Source organism: Zootoca vivipara, chromosome 6 (assembly GCF_965207765.1).
Source record: "Zootoca vivipara chromosome 6, rZooViv2.hap1.1, whole genome shotgun sequence".
In the NCBI taxonomy this organism is placed as follows: Eukaryota; Metazoa; Chordata; class Lepidosauria; order Squamata; family Lacertidae; genus Zootoca; species Zootoca vivipara.
The window spans coordinates 23,256,878-23,275,911 of NC_142589.1; the positions used below are offsets into that span (position 1 = coordinate 23,256,878).

The following is a 19,034-nucleotide window of genomic DNA, read 5'->3' on the forward strand; positions in this document are numbered from 1 at the left end:
GCGAGAGCGGGGCTTGGCTCCGGCCGCCGGTCCATCATGGCCGGCGCTGAGGGGAAGGCGGGCGTCGGCGGGCGAAGGGGACGCGAGGCACGGACCAGCCTGACGGCCTTCGTGCTAGGAAGCTCCGTGGCGGCTGTGCCGCTGCTGCTGTCGGCGCCTCCGCCGGCGCTGCTCTCCGGGCTGGGCTTCCAAGGCCGCGCTGCGCTGGCCCTTCATGTGGCCGGAGTCAACGCTGCCCTCCTGCTGGCCTGGGGTCGCGCCCCGGGGGGCATGTACCAGGTAAGGGCTGGGAGGAGGGCGTGTCCACGTGAGGCTCCTCCCTTCGGCGGAGGGATTATCCGAACTCGTGGGCGTGGTTAGTGCAGGGTGCGCCCACTTCTGGCCTTGGAAGGGCGTGGCCATACCCCCTCTCTGTTATAACATGGTTAGACACGCCCAGGGGTGTGGCTATCTCCCCTGGGCGTGTCTAACCAAGGGTAGTAAAAGAATTCTAAGCTCTCAAATATAGAATAAATATTCATTGTTGTTGTTGTTTAGTCGTTTAGTCGTGTCCGACTCTTCGTGACCCCATGGACCATAGCATGCCAGGCACTCCTGTCTTGCACTGCCTCCCGCAGTTTGGTCAAACTCATGTTCGTAGCTTCGAGAACACTGTCCAACCATCTCGTCCTCTGTCGTCCCCTTCTCCTAGTGCCCTCAATCTTTCCCAAATATTCATAGATGCATACATATCTAAATATATATAATCCATGTGTCTGAAATAGTGCAGGAGAGCAATCCTGAAGCCATGTTGACTCTCCCAATGACTTCAAATATTCCTCTGCATTAAGGGAAGCAAATGGGGAAAGCCTTCTTGTCTTAAAGGGGGCATATTTGTGTATGAATAGGGTGAACCTGTGACCTGGATTCAGGAGCTAAAGCAGACATCCCCAAGCTGCAGCCCTCCAGATGTTTTGGCCTACAACTCCCATGATCCCTAGCTAACAGGACCAGTGGTCAGGGATGATGGGAATTGTAGTCCAAAACATCTGGAGGGCCGAAGTTTGGGGATGCCTGAGCTAAAGTATTAACCATCACAAAAGAATGGCCAGGCGTGGCAGGTAATGCAATCAGTGACCATTATCAGGTATCCTGGGAGACAGGATTTCTGCTGTAGACTACCTCCTATGATGCATGTATGATGGTTTGGGGGGTGGTCCATTCTTCTCTGACCAATCATGGACTTAGGAGTCCCATGGGGAGTTGGACAACAAAAGCCAAACCCCAACTTTTTCATCAAAGGCCACTCCCTTCTCTGCTTAAGGAGGGGTGTGGCCATCTCCTTAATGAGTTTGCTTTTCTGCTCTTGACCCAGATATGTCAGCTCTGCTGAATGACTTTCTATCTTCTTCTGAAGCCGGTGCTTAGGGCTGAATCATGGGGCAAGTATGTCCCTGCGCAAGCACAGAGTGCTTTAGCCGCTGAACCAGTCCATGCCTGTGAGGAGTCTTGCAGCACTCTCATGACTGGGCTGGTTTACTTGTCTTAGGATGGCACTTGCTTCGTCAAGTACATAAAGCCAAAGCTGCTGAAATCATAATGTCGTTATGCAAATCTATGACGTGGTTCCATATGCAATACTGTGCACAGTTCTGATTGCCCCACCTCAGAAAGGAAATTTCTGGAAAAGGTTTAGAGAAGGGCAACCAGAGGAGAAGTGACTCGCCTATCAGAAAAAGTTGCAGCATTCGGAACTTAGGACCTTTTCATTTAGCAAAAAGGCAAGTAAGAGATAATATGCTAAAAGCCAATAGAATTATGCACAGAATGTAAAAAGTGGATATAGAAGAGCTTTTCTTACTCTCTCACAATAACTTGTGGGCATCCATGAAGCTGAATGTTGGAGTATTCAGGACAGATGAAAGAGAGGACTTCTTCACACAGCGCATAAGTAAACTATGAAACTCCCTCCCATGGTGGAGGCAGTGATGGCCACGAACTTGGATGGCTTTATAAGAGGATTGGGCAAAATCATGCAAGACAAGGCTGTCACTGGCTGCTAGCCAGAATCAGCCTCCATTATTTCTCAGTTGCTGCACACAGTGCTGTTTCACTCATCTTCTGCTTGCGGTTTCTCCACAGGCCTCTGGATGGCCACTGTGAGAACAGGATACTAGACTAGATGGGCCATTGGCTTCATTCTGCAAGGCGCTTACTTACCTGTTGTGGCGTCAGTTGTTTTCGCCTGGCACCTACTTTGTCAAGCCCACAGTCATTTTTGCTGCGGCTGGTCTCTTAAAAGTCTTCAGCGTTAGATCTTAATGTCTTGCCATAGGATAAGTAGGAAAAGTTTGAAGAGGAAAATCTCAAGCCCTTACCCCTATTTGAAATAAGGTTGTGCTAGAAGATTAGGATGCAAAGCCGTCCCCGATAGATCTCCTCATCTATCTTTTTCTCATAAATGATATTTTAGACAAATAAGCTGTAGAGAAGAAGGGGAACCTGCAGCCTTCCATATATTTTTTTGACTTGATCAGTGGTTCGGGAGGATGATGAGAGTTTGAAGCGGTGGTCAGGATAGGCATATATCCACCCAGGGCTTTCCTGCTGTCAATCCTTCCCATGATGTGCTGGATTTGGTTTCAGAACTGGTGACTTGTGGGGAAGGAGTATGTGGGGTTGCCCCCCCCCCCTCTGGCTGATGGGCAGGTGAGTTTCTGACTCTGCCTTTTCTTGCCTTGTAGATTGCCATCCGTGCCTGCTTCTTGGGCTTTGCATTCGGGTGTGGTTTATTGCTCAGCTTCGGACAATCTACGTGGAAGCATTTTGGATGGTAAGAGGGCAGCACTTTAGATTTCTGAAAAGAAAACTCTGGGCTCTTGGGGACAGCTCTTTTGTTCCTGGAGACTCCTGGGACCTGCACTCACCTCTGTTTGGCTGGCCTTGATCCTCTTAGGGACACTAGGAGAGCCTGCCATAGAAGACAAATATTACTTAATGCATTAATTCTGAATCCTTTTTTGGGGACCCCCCCTTTCTCCTCTGCCTTCTATACTTAGGAAATCCTAGCTTCTTGCCAGGGAACAAAAGCTGGAGGTGAATGTCTGAATAACTCAGGCATCCCCAAACTGCGGCCTCCAGATGTTTTGGCCTACAACTCCCATGATCCCTAGCTAACAGGACCAGTGGTCAGGGATGATGGGAATTGTAGTCCAAAACATCTGGAGGGCCGAAGTTTGGGGATGCCTGGAATAACTGATGGTTCTTAGTTTGAGGTGGTTAGCCTCCCCACTCCTAATTTTGAATGTGAGACCTAGGCATCTGTTCTGTAAATTATATATATAGATGTGTGGAAGTTCTTCTCAGTGTTTTAGGACACCTTCATTGAGTGACGTGAATGATGCTATATTTGAGTCTGCATGCTTTCTGGAAAAGGAACCATCCAAAAAATGAGCCCACCCCTGTAATATCCTTTTTAAAACAGCATTGGAGATAAGCAGCTGGTGTGTTGAGCAGCCCAGTTTGCAGCTCTTCAGAAGAGCAAACCTAGAGTTAAAACCCAGGAGGCTGAAACATGAGGGTTTTGCTAAGTCCCTAGTTGCTCTTTCAGGTATATGTGTTCGCTCTCCTTCTTCCATTATTCTGAATACTTGGTGACAGCCGTTAACAACCCTAGAAGTCTGTCCTTGGATTCCTTCTTGATCAACCACAGCTTTGAATACAACCTAGCTGCAATCTCATCCTGGGTTGAGTTCACCGTGGAAAAATTCATTTGCCCAGGTCAGTAACTATGCAGTTCTTATGCAACTGAAAGAGAAAAACTCGATCATTCTAATGGGGGACCCAGGAACATGGACTTGGAGGCAGGTCTGAAAATGAAGCTGTGTCTCTCCCCAACCTGAACTAATTGGGGTGATATTGACCCCTCACCTTAAGAATGGTCTCCCCTTTGAAGGTGTGTTTCACCACAACACTGATACTGTTTTAGTAACAGGTGAAGACACACCTCTTTGCCCAGGCTTTTGGGGAGGGATGAATTATGTATTGGGTACTTGAATCTCCATTGCTGCTAGTGGTTTGTAACTGAAGACTGTATTTTGCTGCATGCTGTTTTTATCTTCTTCTTTTTTAAACTTTTGGTGCTTGGGCCATATATTCTTTCTCTGGGACCTCTGGGTGGGAAGGCGGGTCATAAATATTTATTTAAATAAGAACTTGGTATGCTGAAACAAGGTGTAGGACTTGCCCTTTGAGTGTCAAGGGGCTTTGCATGCATTATCTCAGAAAGCTGCTATCCTACTATTGCAGGTACAGAGTAAGCAGCACTCCTTTTTGTGAAGGCCACCTACTCAGCTTATTACCACCTTGAATCAGAGACTTCACAACTTGCATTATTAGCTGTAACAACAGCCCTTTGGTGGTGGCTGAGAGTGCTCTATTCATTGCACCCTGCTTGCTGTCAGTTATTAATAAACGCCTGAAAATGCTGATAACGGGGTGGACTTTTTGCCCCTGAAGCTTATCCAGAGGCTGCATTGAAAGATGGCCACACACCACTTGTGTGTGGCTTTAGCTCTCTGTCATTAGTTGGACTATTTTCTGACCCTTCTAAAACGCTGACTGTTTTGACTTCATGCTCTGACATTAAGGTCCTTTTTTGTTTTAAATGACGCTGCGAAGGGGAGGAGATCACTGTTATCAACTAGGGTTTTTGGAAGTTTGGCTTTGATCTCTGCATTCTGCTTCTTGTGTACATCGAATTGTGAAGTTTGCAGATGGGTCTCCACAAAAGTTAACTAGCGCACAAACCTTTGTTGTTGCCCACCTGCTGGCACAGACTTCTGTCAGTCATTTTTGGTCCAAAAGAAAACCAAAACCCAGCTCCAGTGCAGCTGTCTGCCCTGGTCCCTTGTGAAGAATGTATTTTTGTGAAGTTAATCCACTTGTTACACGCGCCGAGTGCCTTCTTTCCCCTTCTGACCGGTGCAGCTGCCACTCTACCAGAGTGGCACCATTTTTCAACCTGCGCTTTCTCATTTGCAGAGATGAAGCAGATCACTTGGCTGAGTTCAGCAGGGCTGCTCATGGTGGTTTTCGGGGACTGTCTGAGGAAGGCCGCCATGCTCACAGCTGGCTCCAACTTCAACCACATTGTTCAGAATGAAAAATCGGAGACTCACACTCTCGTGACCAGAGGTGTTTATGGCTGGTTTCGTCACCCATCGTACGTGGGATGGTTTTACTGGAGTATCGGGACCCAGGTACTGTTGTACCGCTTAGTGCATCTTGCAGTATTTTGGGTATTAAGAGGAATGTGTCATAGCGTATAATTCATGCATCCAACCTTCCAGTTTTCAGGGTGGTTTAACAGTCAATCCCTTGTTGCAGGAAACTCTGGGAATTGTCGATCTGGGAGGGGAATAGGGGTCTCCTAACCACTCTTGGCACCTTTAACAAACTTCAGCTCCCAAAATCCTTTGGGGAGAAAAGCCAGGGTAATTTAAAGTGGTATCAGAACGCTTTAAACATATGGTGTGAATGCAACCTACGAGTCTCTTGAGCTTGCCAGTTCTGATTATCCTCGCAGCCATTCTCCTGCATTCCTTGTTTCAGGTATTGCTGTGCAATCCAGTCTGCATGGTGGGCTACACGCTGGCATCCTGGCGCTTCTTCCGGGAGCGGATAGAAGAGGAGGAGATGACGCTGATCCATTTCTTTGGGGAAGAGTACCTGGCCTACAAGAGGAGAGTCCCTACAGGCTTGCCGTTCATCAGAGGCGTGAAAGCAGAGCTATGAAGGCCCCGGGGCTGGCATTGAGCAGAATGTGGGAGCTCCCAGCTCCAGGGGCCGCCTGGCCTGGCCTGTGCAGAAGAACAACGGTGACATTCGTGCCGTGCCGGTACAGTAGCGGTCAGTTTTAATACCTAGTGAGTTTCCTGGAGGTTTGTGAAGGGCTGGGCGGAAGCTCCATACCTTAGGCAAAAATAGATGCCCTCCCTTGACGTAAGCGGGAGAAGGGACTGCCTGGATGATCAGAGCTGCACTGAATCCTCAAGGCCGACTTTGGAAGCAAAACAATTTTCGTCGCTCTGCCTCTTGCAGCTTTGATGGACCAAAGCGCACCAAAGCAGATTTCAATGACAAGCTCGCCCTTTGAGTAACCACTATTGCTCCCTGGAAGGGGTTTGGATAGAAACTCACCTCTCTAGTCGAAAGTTTTTTTTTCTTTTTTAAAGCAAAGGGACCCAGCCCTTCCAGTTCTTCCCCCTCCCCTCAAACGCCGCCCCACCAAAGGGCAAGCACAGCACAGCTTTAACCTGTGGGCCTGATCTCCTAAGCACTCTCCCAAGGCTGGGGTGGCAGGGGGTGGGGTCTGTTTGCAGCAGCCAGGCCCTCTGGTTCTATCTTAAAATGCATGACTGCTGTCAAGATTAACAATGCAGGCAAAGAGATCTCCCTTCCCTTTGCCCTTTTTCCAAACCAAGGCTTGCATTACACCTCACAAACGAATGAAAAAAGAGAAGTCTTTGCACCTAAATGTTATGGTCTCCTGTTTCTTTCACAGCCATCTTGACGGCCCTCTGCCCTGGTTGAGCGGTCCTGTCTCACTCCTGCCGCTCAGCCTCACAACCTTTGTCTTCATTCCACATTTTTTGATAATGACCACCTCTCCCCCAGCCAGAATCCTGCTTGTGAAGCAAAAGTTCTAATTCTGTTTCTACAAAGTGCAAGGGGATGGATGCTTTTGACTTTGCATACTGAACAAGTATTACTTTCGCAATATATATTAAGTAAGCAGGATGCACATGACTGACTGGGAGAGACTTCCCTCGCACCCTCCCCGGCTGCCTTTAAAAAATTTCTCACTGCACACTTTTCCATTTTAATATACCAAAGAGAAGTTTAATGTTTTTCTGTTCTACTGATCTATTTATAATGAAGATGGGAAATAAGATGCTTGAAAACTGTGGCCAAAACTGGCAAAATGGCATTTCTGTCATTTTGAGGGGCCAGTTGCCATCTAGTTATCATTCTGTGTGTACCCAGCAAGAATGATTCTTTAAGCTGTCATCTGTCTCCACTTTCCTTGATTTGTAAATGCAAAATGGCCAAAATCTCAAGCAAGCAGCTTTAATTTCTCTTTTACTCGGTGACATCCTTGCTTACAGAGGGGTGAGCAGCAGGCTTTTGTGCTTCTTTACTTGGGGCACTTTTTTGGGGAGGTGGGGAGGAGGAAGAAAATGAGGCAGGTGCACTTAAGAGAGAGAGAGAAAAAAACATATTGCAAAAATAGGTCCCAAACAATTCTATGCTTAGGAAAAGCTGGATTCTACACCTCTGTATAAATTAAGACAGTCTACATCAGGCACCCCCAAACTGTGGCCCTCCAGATGTTTTGGACTGCAATTCCCATCATCCCTGACCACTGGTCCTGTTAGCTAGGGATCATGGGAGTTGTAGGCCAAAACATCTGGAGGGCCGCAGTTTGGGGGTGCCTGGTCTACATAGTGTCCCCCATTTCCTATTGTACCTGTAGAGTCTGCTTTTAGCATTGGAAATTTCTGGTCAATATTTCCCCTGCTGTCCAGAGTTAGGTAGAAGCTCAGACATTGTTCTTCTAGACGGCATAGCCCAAGAGCTTCTGTTGACCTTAATTCTTTAATCTGGGAGCACGGCTGAGTTAATTTTAGGTGTGTGATGGAGAGACACAACTCATGACTTGGAGCTTCAGGGCGATTTGTTTCCTTGGTGGCTCGTTAAGAATCAAGCAGAATCTGAAAAATTCTGTTCTGTTGCTTGTGAACGGTCAGGTGGCGATTGATAGCCCCTTGGTTGGCTTTGTGCAAATGTCACAGTACAGCTTGGTGGGGGGACCTGTTGCACAGTTGACCTACTGCAACAGAAAGCTGTGAAGCTTCTTTCTTATGTTGAGTCAGTCCATTGACCCATGTTTCCCAATATTTGCTTGCTCGGATGGGGAAGAAGATCTGGGGTGTATATTCGCCATGAGATGGGGTATCGGTTGCAGAAATCAGTGTCCCCAAGAAAATCAGTTGTCGTAAATATAAAGGTTCCTAGTCCTTATGGCTGCAAAATGTGCTTTCATGGTGGAGGAAGGGTGTGTCTGGTTGAATTTCAAAATCTAGGAAGTTGCTAAGGTTTTCAAGGGTCAGATTCGGATCTGTCTTGCACAGAGTGGATCCACTGAAATGAATGGGTATGTCTAAGGTCCCTTCATTTCAATGGATCTGCACTTCGTTGGATGAGGTTTGAATTCCTTGCATAGCATGTGTGTGTTTTGCAAACCCTGCTTTGTACGGAAGGAGCTGCAGCTGAGGTAGTTCTGTTCTTTGCATGCAGGAGGCCCCATATTCAGTCCACGGTTGGAGACTGTCCCCTCCCTGAAACCTTGGATTGCTGCTGCCAGTCAGTGTAGACAGTACTGAGGTAGATGTACCCAAAGATCTGAAGCAGTATCAGGTTGCACCCTATGTTCCTACTTCAGACCTGTAGGCCCTCCCCGGTCAAAATACATGTCCATATCTGTAATATGCAGGGAATATCTGTAATATGCAGAAGCAAACTTGTTTTTTTAAGTATGCACATTTAATCAAATCAGTATAATTTGTATGGATTGTGGAATACAACTTTTATTAGAACAAATTTTTGGATGTATAATCCTAGCATCATTTTTATAGAAATCATGGTATACACACAGGTCTGCCTCCCCCTCTCCCCCACCCCCAGCTGCCCTGGTAACTAGCCAGTTTGTGTTACCAGGAGAATATCCTGAGATTCCCTATGAAAATTAATCATGCTGTTCTTTGCTTTGTTACCTCGGAAGCTGAGAGGCAGTTGTTTACTTTCCAGTCCCCTTTGGAGCAGTCGGCTGGCAACCAGCCAAACAGAGGATCAGTTCTGTTCTCTTGTATTTTTAAAAGAATAATAAAAAAATATTTTTAAGTCTCTATTCTTTGGCAGATGTTGGCAGCGCCCCTTTCTTAGATCATACTTATTTATTGCATCAACATCTCCACCTTTTGTCCAATAAGCTCAAGGTGGTGTATATAGCCCTTAATATGAGCCTCACAACAACCCTGTGAGGTAGGGTAGGTGAGAGCTGATGACTGGCCCAAGGTCACCAAGCGGGGGTTTGCACTCTAGTCTCCCCCTCATAATGCATGGCTGGGAATAACCCCATAATTCCTGGTGGGTAAAGAAGGGGCCCTCTTACTTTAAAACCACTTTGGCAGGTGTTGGGAACCTGCAACCCTCCAGATGTTGGACTCCCAATTCCCATCATGCCAAGAGGCACTGCATCAGGGCCATCTGTCTTTAAACAGAAAACAATAACGCAGGCAATACTTGGTAGAAGCTGGAGGAATTAAGATTTCCACTGCTGCACCCTCCATTGTTTCTTAACAAGCCCACACCTTGCTGAGCTCTGGAAATGCCAACAAGAAAGAAGCCCTGCAGAATAACACAAAATAAATCCTGCAGTTTTGCATGGTTTAGGCATTGCAGAATCGGGATTATCTTAGCGCAGAATATATATGGTTTTCTGAGCACACACCACACTGAAAAGCGGCTGCTATGCCGTACATGAACATTTTTGTACGGCATTTTTGCGAGTGCAGGTTCAGCACAGGAGAAGCTCTGTTTCCTGATCTGCCTCCTTGGTTGTCTTGCGAGGTCCCAGTGGCGGCGGGGGACTCTCGGGTCGGCCTTTCTGCTTGCTCCTGTAATATTCTTTTGTTTTCAGCAGGGGGTCCTCTGCGGCTGGGCTGAGAATCTGGCTTTCTGCTTTGGGCTCCGAGGCTCCTCGTTCCTCAAGGCCGCTGCACAAATCAGGCCTCAGATAGAAGAGAAAAAGAACAGTGGGTGGAAGGAATGCTCTCGGAAATCATAACAAGCCCTGGCTTTTCTATCACTAAATAAATGCCAAGCTGTTTTTAACCAAGTAAACTGCTGGAGGATGGGCCTATTGAAGGCCTAGTAGCTCTGACAGCTTAATGGAACCTCTTTGTTCTTGCACAGTCTACCAGTTTTGGGGAACCAGCTTGTAGAATTTGCAGAAGCATCTGGATGGATGTTACTGGGCATAAGATTCTGGACAAGGCAGCCTTTAGTCTGCCCTGCAAGGCTCTTAAGAACTTTAGAAGAGTTTGCTAGAGTCTAGACCAGGCTTCCTCAAACTCCAGGTGTTTTGAGACTACAATTCCCATCATCCCTGACCACTGGTCCTGCTAGCTAGGGATCATGGGAGTTGTAGGCCAAAAACATCTGGAGGGCTAGGTTTGAGACCAATGGCCCATCTAGTCCAACATTCTGTTCTCAGTCGCCAACCAGGTGCCCTAGTAGGAATCCTGCAAGCAGGATCCGAGTCTAAGAGCCCTCTCCCCTCCTGTGGCTTCTGGCAACTGGTATTCAGAAGCATTGCTGCCTCCAGCTGTGGAGGCAGAGCATGACCATCATGACTAGTAACCCTTGATAGCCCTCTCCTCCATGAATTTGTCTCTTTGACACTGAAGCATGAAACTGCTAGTGCTTCCCTTTTAAACCAGCCTCTTAGATCAAGTATTTTCCCTCCCAAGCAAACACTGATGGCTGACTGACCACGTCACTTAGTTAATCTGCATCCCCTGAGGAGTGGCCACTTGGAAAACAACAGATTCACCTTTTTGCTCCTACGGTATTGTGGCATCAACATAGAACCAAAATTCTATGCTACCTGAAATGGAGCAGATACCTGTGCTGGACGTCAGCAGCCTCTGGGCTCTCATCGTATATTTTCAGCAAGCTCTCTGGCTGGCCATTCCTCTCCTCCTTTGTGTCCTGTAACCTGAAGGGATATTTGGGCTGAGTTGGGGGGCTTTGGCATGGGGGAAGCTGACTCAAGAGATGTACCACAAATACCTACTGATTAAAGCCATACACCTTGATGCGGGGTTGGAGCAAAAGAGATTTCTGGAGGACAGAGGGTCTCTCCTCCCTCACAGAGTCACAATGCTTGATCATCCCTCTGCCAGACTACATATTCTTTCAGCTATGGGTGTTTTATGAAGCACAATGGGGATTTACAATGCAGGGGCCAAGTCATCTATTCCAACCACCCGCAATGCAGGTATCACAGCTCAAGCACCCTAGGCAGATGGCCAGCCAACCTCTGCTTTTAAAACTTCCAATGAAGGAGATTCCACCACCTGCCAAGGTTGTCTCTGTCACTGCTGAATGGCTTCCTAATGTTTAGTCAGAATCTCCTTGTCACTTGAATCTACTGGTTCTGATCCTCCCCTCTGGAGATAAGGCAGTGGAGGTTTTTGAAGGCAAACTTGTGCAGGATCTGGGAGCAGAGCAGTGGACCGGGCTCCCGGCTTCCTCACCTGGGCTCCAGCCGCTCCTTTACTTTGGCGATGGAGCGGACATAAGGGGCGATCTGCTTGGTGATGGTTGTCAGGTAGCTGTTTTCCTGCTTGAGCTGCAGCAGATCATGGAGCTGTGCTGCACGAGAAGGAAGTCTGGCGTTAAGTCAGTCAAGACCAAAGGATTGGCCCTTTCACACAATAAGCATAGGTGCACAGAATTGTAGAGTTGGAAGGAACTCCCAAGGGTGATGTAGCTCAGCCCCCTGCAGTGCAGGAATCTCAGCTAAAGAATCCCTGACAAGTGGCCATCCAACCTCCAATGAAGGAGAGTCCACCACCTTCTGGGGGAGTCCGTTCCATTGTCAAATGGCTCTTACTGTCAGAAAGCCCTTCCTGATGTCTATTGGCATCTCCTTTCTTTTCACTGGACTCCATTGGTTTGGGTCCTGTCCTCTGGGGCAGCAGAAAACAAGCTGGCTCCATCTTCCATGTGACAACCCTTCAGCTACCTGAAGATGGCTATCACATCTCCTCTCGCTCTCCTGGCTAAACATACCCAACTTTGTCAGCTGTTCCTCACAAGGTTTGGTTTCCAGACTTTTGATCGTCTTGGTTGCCCTCCTTTGCCCACCTTGCAGTTTGTCAATATGCTTCTTAAATTGTGAGGCCCAGAATTGGACACAGTATTCCAAGTGTGGGTTGACCAAGGCAGAATAGAGCAGTACTATGACTTCCCTTTATCTAGACCAGGCACCCCCAAACTTCAGCCCTCCAGGTGTTTTGGACTACAATTCCCATCTTCCCCGACCACTGGTCCTGTTAGCTAGGGATCATGGGAGTTGTAGGCCAAAACATCTGGAGGGCCGCAGTTTGGGGATGCCTGATCTAGACACTACTGTCAATGCGGCCTAGAATTGCATTAGCGCTTTTTTTTTTTTTTTTGCAGCTGCATCACACCATTGACTCAAGTTAAGCTAGTGGTTCTCAATACACAAATTCAAAACCTTATGCGACATGGCTACATTTCTAAATAAGAGGCATGGAGCCAATCTTTTCTGAAAAGCGTACTTGGCCTTCTTACATGGAAGTGATTTTCCTGTTCATAGATGTACAGAGAATAATCAATGGTTTGTATTTCAGAGAGGACCACTCTGCATGTGTACAATGGCACACCTTCCTATGTACAAGTCCTGCTGTGCTGAAACAGCAGGGTTAAATACTGCAGCCCTACCAAGTCAAAAAGTTTACCAGCTACCACTGATGGGGGTGGGTTGGGTGGCTTCAAAGAAGTTCATATTGTGCTCACCTTCATAAATCTCTTGCTCGTTTGCCACTCGCTGATAGGTTTCTTCCCAGGTCTGCAAAACACAAAGTCGGAGTTATCAGCACATGCTCCTCAAGCCGGGGGATTTTGTGCATGTGCGCGTACTGTGATTGCCTAGTTGCTGCAGGACTCTGCAGCCTGAAAAAGTCAGTGTACCTCTTCAAACACGCTCCGCATCATCTCCACAGAGGAATACTCTGATGCAATCTGCACGTCCATCTGCAGCGACTTCTGCAGGATCTCACTCATGATCTCCGTCTTGATGAGGGAATGGTGCTTGGTGAGGTCGCGGTGCAGCTCCTGCACCTGATCCTTCAAGTTCTGAATCTCTATTTGAAGGGCCTGCAGCAACACGGGGGGGGGGGGGGAGGAAGCAAGTTTGAAAGGGTCCAGTTGACGAGGCGGAAGGATTAGCAATAGAATGCTGAAAACTTCCTTTTTGCCAAACTAGGGGGGATTTATGACTTACTATTTATTGTTATTATTATTATTATTTGTAAAAAATATTTCTATACCACTATATCAGAAAAGGGATGCAGGTGGTGCTGTGGTCTAAACCACTGAGCCTCTTGGGCTTGCCGATCAGAAGGTCAGCGGTTCGAATCCCCACAACGGGGTGAGCTCCTGTTGTTCGGTCCCTGCTCCTGCCAACCTAGCAGTTCGAAATCACGTCAAAGTGCAAGTAGATAAATAGGTACCGCTACAGCGGGAAGGTAAACAGTGTATCCGTGCGCTGCTCTGGTTTCACCAGAAGTGGCTTAGTCATGCTGGCCACATGTCCCAGAAAAACTGTCTGTGGACAAACGTCGGCTCCCTTGGACAGTAAAGCGAGATGAGCACCTCAACCCCAGAGTTGTTCACAACTGGACTTAACTGTCGGGGGTCCTTTACCTTTTTTTTTATATCAGAAAAACATATATGAGTTGTTTGCAACAATACTGAATCTGAAAGCAAACATTAAAAGCATAGAAAGCTAAATACAAACCAGCAACTGATATTTGTTTTAAGCTTTTTATGCTTTAATGTTAATTTTCATTAATACCAGTGAAGAGCGGTATACAGATTTAATTAATAAGTGCCTGCATAGGCTTGGCAGAACAGAAACATTTTCAGCAGGCATTTAAAAGTTGGCACAGAAGGTTGGATTCTGAATCTAGTGGCAGAATGTTCCACAGGATGGGGTTGATGGCTCTAGAGGCTCAGTTCCTTGTTATGGTCAAAGGAGCCTCGCCAACTTGAGGAATAACCAACAATACTCCTGCAGATGATCTCCGTGATCAAGCTGGGGATAAAAGGGTTCAGGCATTCCCTGAAGCACCCTGGACCTAAGTTGTTCAGGGCTTTGTTAATTAACACAAGGACCTTGAACCTGGCTCAGTAGTAGATGGGCAGGCAAGGCTGGTGCCCAATGTTCTCAGCCAGAAGCTGTGGGATGTGAAACACAAGAGCAGTCAAGTACAACATCCCTAGAGTGGACATAAAAGGGGATGTCTGGACCAGCCAGTCAGAACTTCCTGTTTCTCCTAGGCTGGGATAGACTTCCTAGAGGTGGGCGTGACCTCACCTGCCCAGGTAACAAAAGAACAGGACCGGTCAGCCATCTCTCTCTCTGACCACATTCGTCGAAGAAGCAACATCTGCTTCCAGCCAAGAGAGGACAAAGGGGCTGTCTCCTTACGGGATAGTTTCCAGTTGTATATTACTTTTGTAACTTAAAGTCTGCTTTCTGAGATCCATTTGTGAACAGAATGTGAGTGAGTAAACTCTTTTTTTATACTTTTATAGAAGACTGTGTCGTGTCTATCTTTTTATGAGGGACTAAATGGGGAATTTCCAAAAGGAAAACGTATTTTAGAGGCTTTAGCGAGCGAGCCTCAGCAACCGCAATCGCTGTGCAAGTTTAAAAAGGGAAATGTTACTCTGTTAAATTGTAGAACTAGTTAGCACAAGTTGGAAAGGATAAAATCAAAGAATATATCCTCTCCTGTATCCCTGAACATTCCCACAGAAGCTCCTATTAGCAATCTGGCCGCTGCATTCTGCAGCAGCTGGGAGCTTCCTTAACCAGACCCAAAGGCAGCCCCACATAGAGCACATTGCAGTAATCCAGCCTCAAGGTCACCAAAGCATGACTACAGTGGCCAGGCTATAATGCTCCTGTCTTCTTAGTTTGCATTCATGCGTGCGTGTGTGCACAAACACACATTCATTGGCTGGGCCTGCTGGTTCATCTTGGCCTGCTCTGTTGCAAGGCTGAGCAGCATCCGCAGTAGCGGTGTCTGCTTGCTCCCATGGATGCCCAGGACCACCACCAGGGACAGAGCGAGAGCAGCCTCTCCCTTGCCCAGCCATCCTTACCCGATACATGTTCTCGTAGTTGCGGCAATGCTCGGTGAAGGGTGTCTCTCCGCCTTCAGCCAGGAGCACCTTGGTGCTTATGTACCGGTGCATGGTGGGCTTCCGGACCAGGGAGCCTGCCAGGGACATCTTTTCACAGGTAGAGGGGCAGCCAGACACGAGGAGGGTCTTGGAGCAGGGACCTCCGGACATCCTGGAGGAAGAAGAGGGAGCCAGATGAAGAGAGGAGGAGTCCCTAAGCGAGAGGCTCCAGAAGGTCGGCTTTGGAACTCCGCATCCATGATCAGGTGTGTTGCTTAAGGGGGAACAAAGTGTGTTTGGAGATGTGCCAAGGCTGCTTCTGCAGCAGGTGTGTGTTGTAAGGCCATACGAAGAGCCCTTTTGGACCAGGCCGATGGCCCATCTGGTCCAGCATCCTGTTCTCATAGCGGCCAACCAGCAAGAAACCAGCAAGCAGGACCCAAGCACAAGAGCACTTTCACATCTTGTGGCTTCCAGCAACAGGTATTCAGAAGCATCGCTGCCTCTGACCACGGAAGCAGAGCATAGCCATCATGGCTAGTAGCTATCGATAGCCCTCTGCTCCATGAATTTGTCTAATCCTCTCTTTACAGCCATCCAAGTTGGTGGCCATCACGGCCTCCTGTGGGAGGGAGTTCCACAGTTTAGCTCTGCACTGTGAATTAGGACTTCCTTTTATCTGTCCTGCATCTTCTAACATTCAGCTTCATTGGGGTGTCCACAAGTTCCTAGGGTTATAAGAGAGGGAGGAAAACTTTCCTCCATTCACTTCCTCCAGGCCACGCATTATTTTATAAGCTTTGATTATGTCGCCTCTTGTGGGATGGATGGTCTGCACACATGTCAGTTTTGGGCAGTAGCCACACGATGTCATCGTCAAAATCCCAGCCCAAATCCCACCACCAACACCAATTAATCCAGAGTTATTTTTTCCAAGGAAAATCTGATGGGAGTTAAAAACAAAAGGAAGCTCTTGCCGATGAGCAAGGCTGGTTCCAGGCCGGGGTTTCATATAGCAAACCAGCCAGGCAGATACCACAAGCGGGTCACTGGCAAACAGTAATTTTTCCAAGAAAATGTAAATCTGGGTTAAATGGGAAGAGTCAGTGAGCAATACAAACTGGCTTTTTGATGCCAACAGTGTTTGGACACTTGGGAAAGGGTGCATGCATCCCATAATAGAAGCAACACCCTTTGTGGTATCTCAGCAGCCCCTTTGCAATATCGCAGTATTGGATTTGAAATTGTTTCTATATATGTTACTGTGTTGACCTTTTTTTTCTTAAGACACGCAGTGATTTTAAAGCTGTTTTTAAATATGCAATGTATTTCGTGTACGTTTGTATCGGCTTTGATACAGAGCAATCTATAAATGAAATTAATCATCATCACACACACACACACACACACACACACCTGGAAGCATCACAAGTCAAAAACTGGTCCATCTACACCAGTAAAGGATTATTAATTGTGATGTAACAGACCCTCCACCCACGACCAAATTACAAAGACCCCGGCTGCAGCCTGACAGTCCTTCCCACTGACTCATCCTACAGCCAAGACAGATGCTCAGATCGCCACTTACGGCTCAGAAGGTTCATCCAGACCGGCAGATGGGGACTCCTTGCAGATTCCGCTCGGCCTTTTGCCTCAGCCGGGCACTTGGCACTCCCAGACCAATGCTCTCAGCCTCAGTTTCCCTTTGGAGGGAAAGGGGATCCTGAAGACCCCCGGCCCAACCCATCACTTTGCCCTCAGTGCTTTGGGAGAGGGCCGTCCCTGCCTGCACAGCAATCAGCTGCACCAGAACAGAGGGGCCTGTGATGTCAATGGTCCTAAATATATCCAGTGCCAGGGAAATGTGCTTTGCAGAGTTCTTTGAAATTCTGATAAAAATAGGGACAGGCAAACTGCTAGCCAGGCAGGCTGGGGTGTGTGTGCAAGGATCCACTGGGTTTGCCATCTGCTTCTCAAGTAGGTCAGGGCATGAAGGTGATCAGGCAGACAACGGCAACAGGCGCGCTAGCTGAGCACCAAAAGCAAGACGCATCGGGGTGTTGCTATTTTCTGGGGGTCTTGGCCATTCCACACCCAAGTACTGTAGTTGTAATAGGATGTTTTGATACCTGGGGGAGGCTCCTCAGCTGACCCCACTTACCCCATTCTGGAATCAGTGGTTGGGCACGTTGCAGATAAGAACTTAAAAAAGAGCAACTGCTGGATGAGGACCATGGCCCCATCTAGTCCAGCATCCTGTTCTCACAGTGGCCAATCAGATGCCTATGGGAAACCAGCAAGCAGGATCCGAACACAAGAGCAGCACTCTCCCCTCCTGGGGCTTCCTGCTACTTTTGTTCAGGGCAGAGCCAACCTGGCCATTTTGCCAAATCCTCTTGTAAAGGTACACAAGTTGGTGGCCATCACTGCCTCCAGCTGGGTTTTCCAAAGTTCTTATCACTCAGGTAGACTGTTCCTGCATGGAGGCTGCGGTATGGTGCAAACAAATGGCTGTGGCTGTCACACCAGTCTCCCATTTTCCCCCTTCTCAACTAGGTAAAGGTAAAGAGACCCCTGACCATTATGTCCAGTCGTGACCGACTCTGGGTTTGCACGCTCATCTCACATTATTGGCCGAGGGAGCCGGCATATAGCTTCCAGGTCATGTGGCCAGCATGACAAAGCTGCTTCTGGCGAACCAGAGCAGCACATGGAAACGCCGTTTACCTTCCCGCTGTAGCGGTTCCTATTTATCTACTAGCATTTTGACGTGCTTTCAAACTGCTAGGTTGGCAGGAGCTGGGACCAAGCAACGGGAGCTCACCCCGTCACAGGGATTCGAACCACCGACCTTCTGATCAGCAAGCCCTAGGCTCAGTGGTTTAACCACAGCGCTACCTGGGTCCCAACAAGCAGCCCTCAAATACTTGTTTGCACAGCAAGGATCAGGACTCCAGATGCATGAACACGCCAGGATGGAGGCCACTTATTTGTCTTCACTTATGTTAACTGACCAAAAAGTTTTCTTTCTTTTCTTAAGCTGACACAGGTGTAACTGTTTAAGTCTCTTGCAGCAGAAACAAGGCTGCAGTGAAGCTAACATGCTTATGGACTCTCTTCAGTGAAAGCCACAATAAATGTATTAGCTTATCCCCACCCACCCTCCGCCTAAGAATATTCTTACCAAAATGTTTGATTTTTCGGTGCAGCTGGTTGCAGAAAAGCTACTCCAACATTCAGCAACATTTGGAGATGCAATGTGTGTGTAAGGCAAGCAAAGGAAATCATTTGCCAGAACAGAAAGGATTATTTTCAAGCAAGTATTCACTAGATGGGCAAATACATCCGTTTCAGTTTCTCTTAGTTTTTCATCTTTCCAATCTTTTGGTTTTCTACATTTCCACATCAGTTTACTTAAAAAAAAAAAAGTCCTCAAAAAAAAATCAACAGCACTTTGGTGCAAATTTCTCCTTATATGCGCATGCTTCTCTGCAATGTTTGCAGAGCAGTTTCCCCTAATATAATGCATTTTCGCATGTTATTTTTACAAATATGTGCATTTTAATGCATACTTTTAATGCCTGCTGGAGAATGGCAAAATTCAAAGGAGGGCAAATTTTGAAGGTTGGCCTCTTTCATATATCATTTCACAAAGCGAAAAGTCAGTAGGTAAATTCGCATCTAAATGCAAACAGAATCAAATTTTTGCCCCATCCCTGGAGCCTCTTTGCTACAATTGCTCAGGCTAGCTTCCTTGCTCCACATCTCAAAGAAACAGAAACGGTGTTCTTCGTTTTCCTATGTTCGATCGGGTGCCAGCTGCACTGGGATTCTCTGACGCAACAACACCCCCCCCCAACCAGCCAGCTTGGCTTCCTGGAACTGGCACTGCCAGCCCATCTGGTCTGCTCGCTAATCAGGACAGCTGTTTTTGTCTCCAAGGGCATCTGGTGCCCAGCTCAAAGGCAGGCAAGAGAAGTTTGGGC

At 47.5% G+C, this 19,034-nt stretch overlaps 2 protein-coding genes across 2 annotated transcripts in view; one reads left to right on the top strand and one right to left on the bottom strand.

Moving 5' to 3' along the window:
* On the top strand, positions 1–8,948 carry ICMT (isoprenylcysteine carboxyl methyltransferase). The gene is made up of 5 exons (XM_035119780.3): positions 1–279; positions 2,724–2,812; positions 3,590–3,759; positions 5,023–5,240; positions 5,593–8,948. The coding sequence occupies exons 1-5, from the start codon at positions 37–39 to the stop codon at positions 5,773–5,775; spliced, it is 903 nt and encodes a 300-aa protein (XP_034975671.1). The 5' UTR covers positions 1–36; the 3' UTR covers positions 5,776–8,948.
* The window catches only part of RNF207 (ring finger protein 207), a 24,746-nt gene continuing 14,290 nt past the window's right edge, over positions 8,579–19,034 (bottom strand). Inside the window, exons 13-18 of the mRNA XM_088671783.1 lie at positions 15,028–15,220; positions 12,826–13,011; positions 12,652–12,703; positions 11,364–11,481; positions 10,730–10,822; positions 8,579–9,833 (exon numbers count right to left, since the gene is read on the bottom strand). Of these exons, the coding sequence (XP_088527909.1) occupies positions 9,620–9,833; positions 10,730–10,822; positions 11,364–11,481; positions 12,652–12,703; positions 12,826–13,011; positions 15,028–15,220 (856 nt within the window). The 3' untranslated portion in view covers positions 8,579–9,619. The remainder of the gene's footprint in view (positions 9,834–10,729; positions 10,823–11,363; positions 11,482–12,651; positions 12,704–12,825; positions 13,012–15,027; positions 15,221–19,034) is intronic.

Coding starts and splice junctions, on each gene's coding strand:
- ICMT (XM_035119780.3), top strand. CDS start 37: ATGGCCGGCGCTGAGGGGAAGGCGGGCGTCGGCGGGCGAAGGGGACGC. Junction 3,760..5,022: donor GGAAAAATTCATTTGCCCAG/GTCAGTAACTAT, acceptor TCTCATTTGCAG/AGATGAAGCAGATCACTTGG. Junction 5,241..5,592: donor ACTGGAGTATCGGGACCCAG/GTACTGTTGTAC, acceptor TCCTTGTTTCAG/GTATTGCTGTGCAATCCAGT.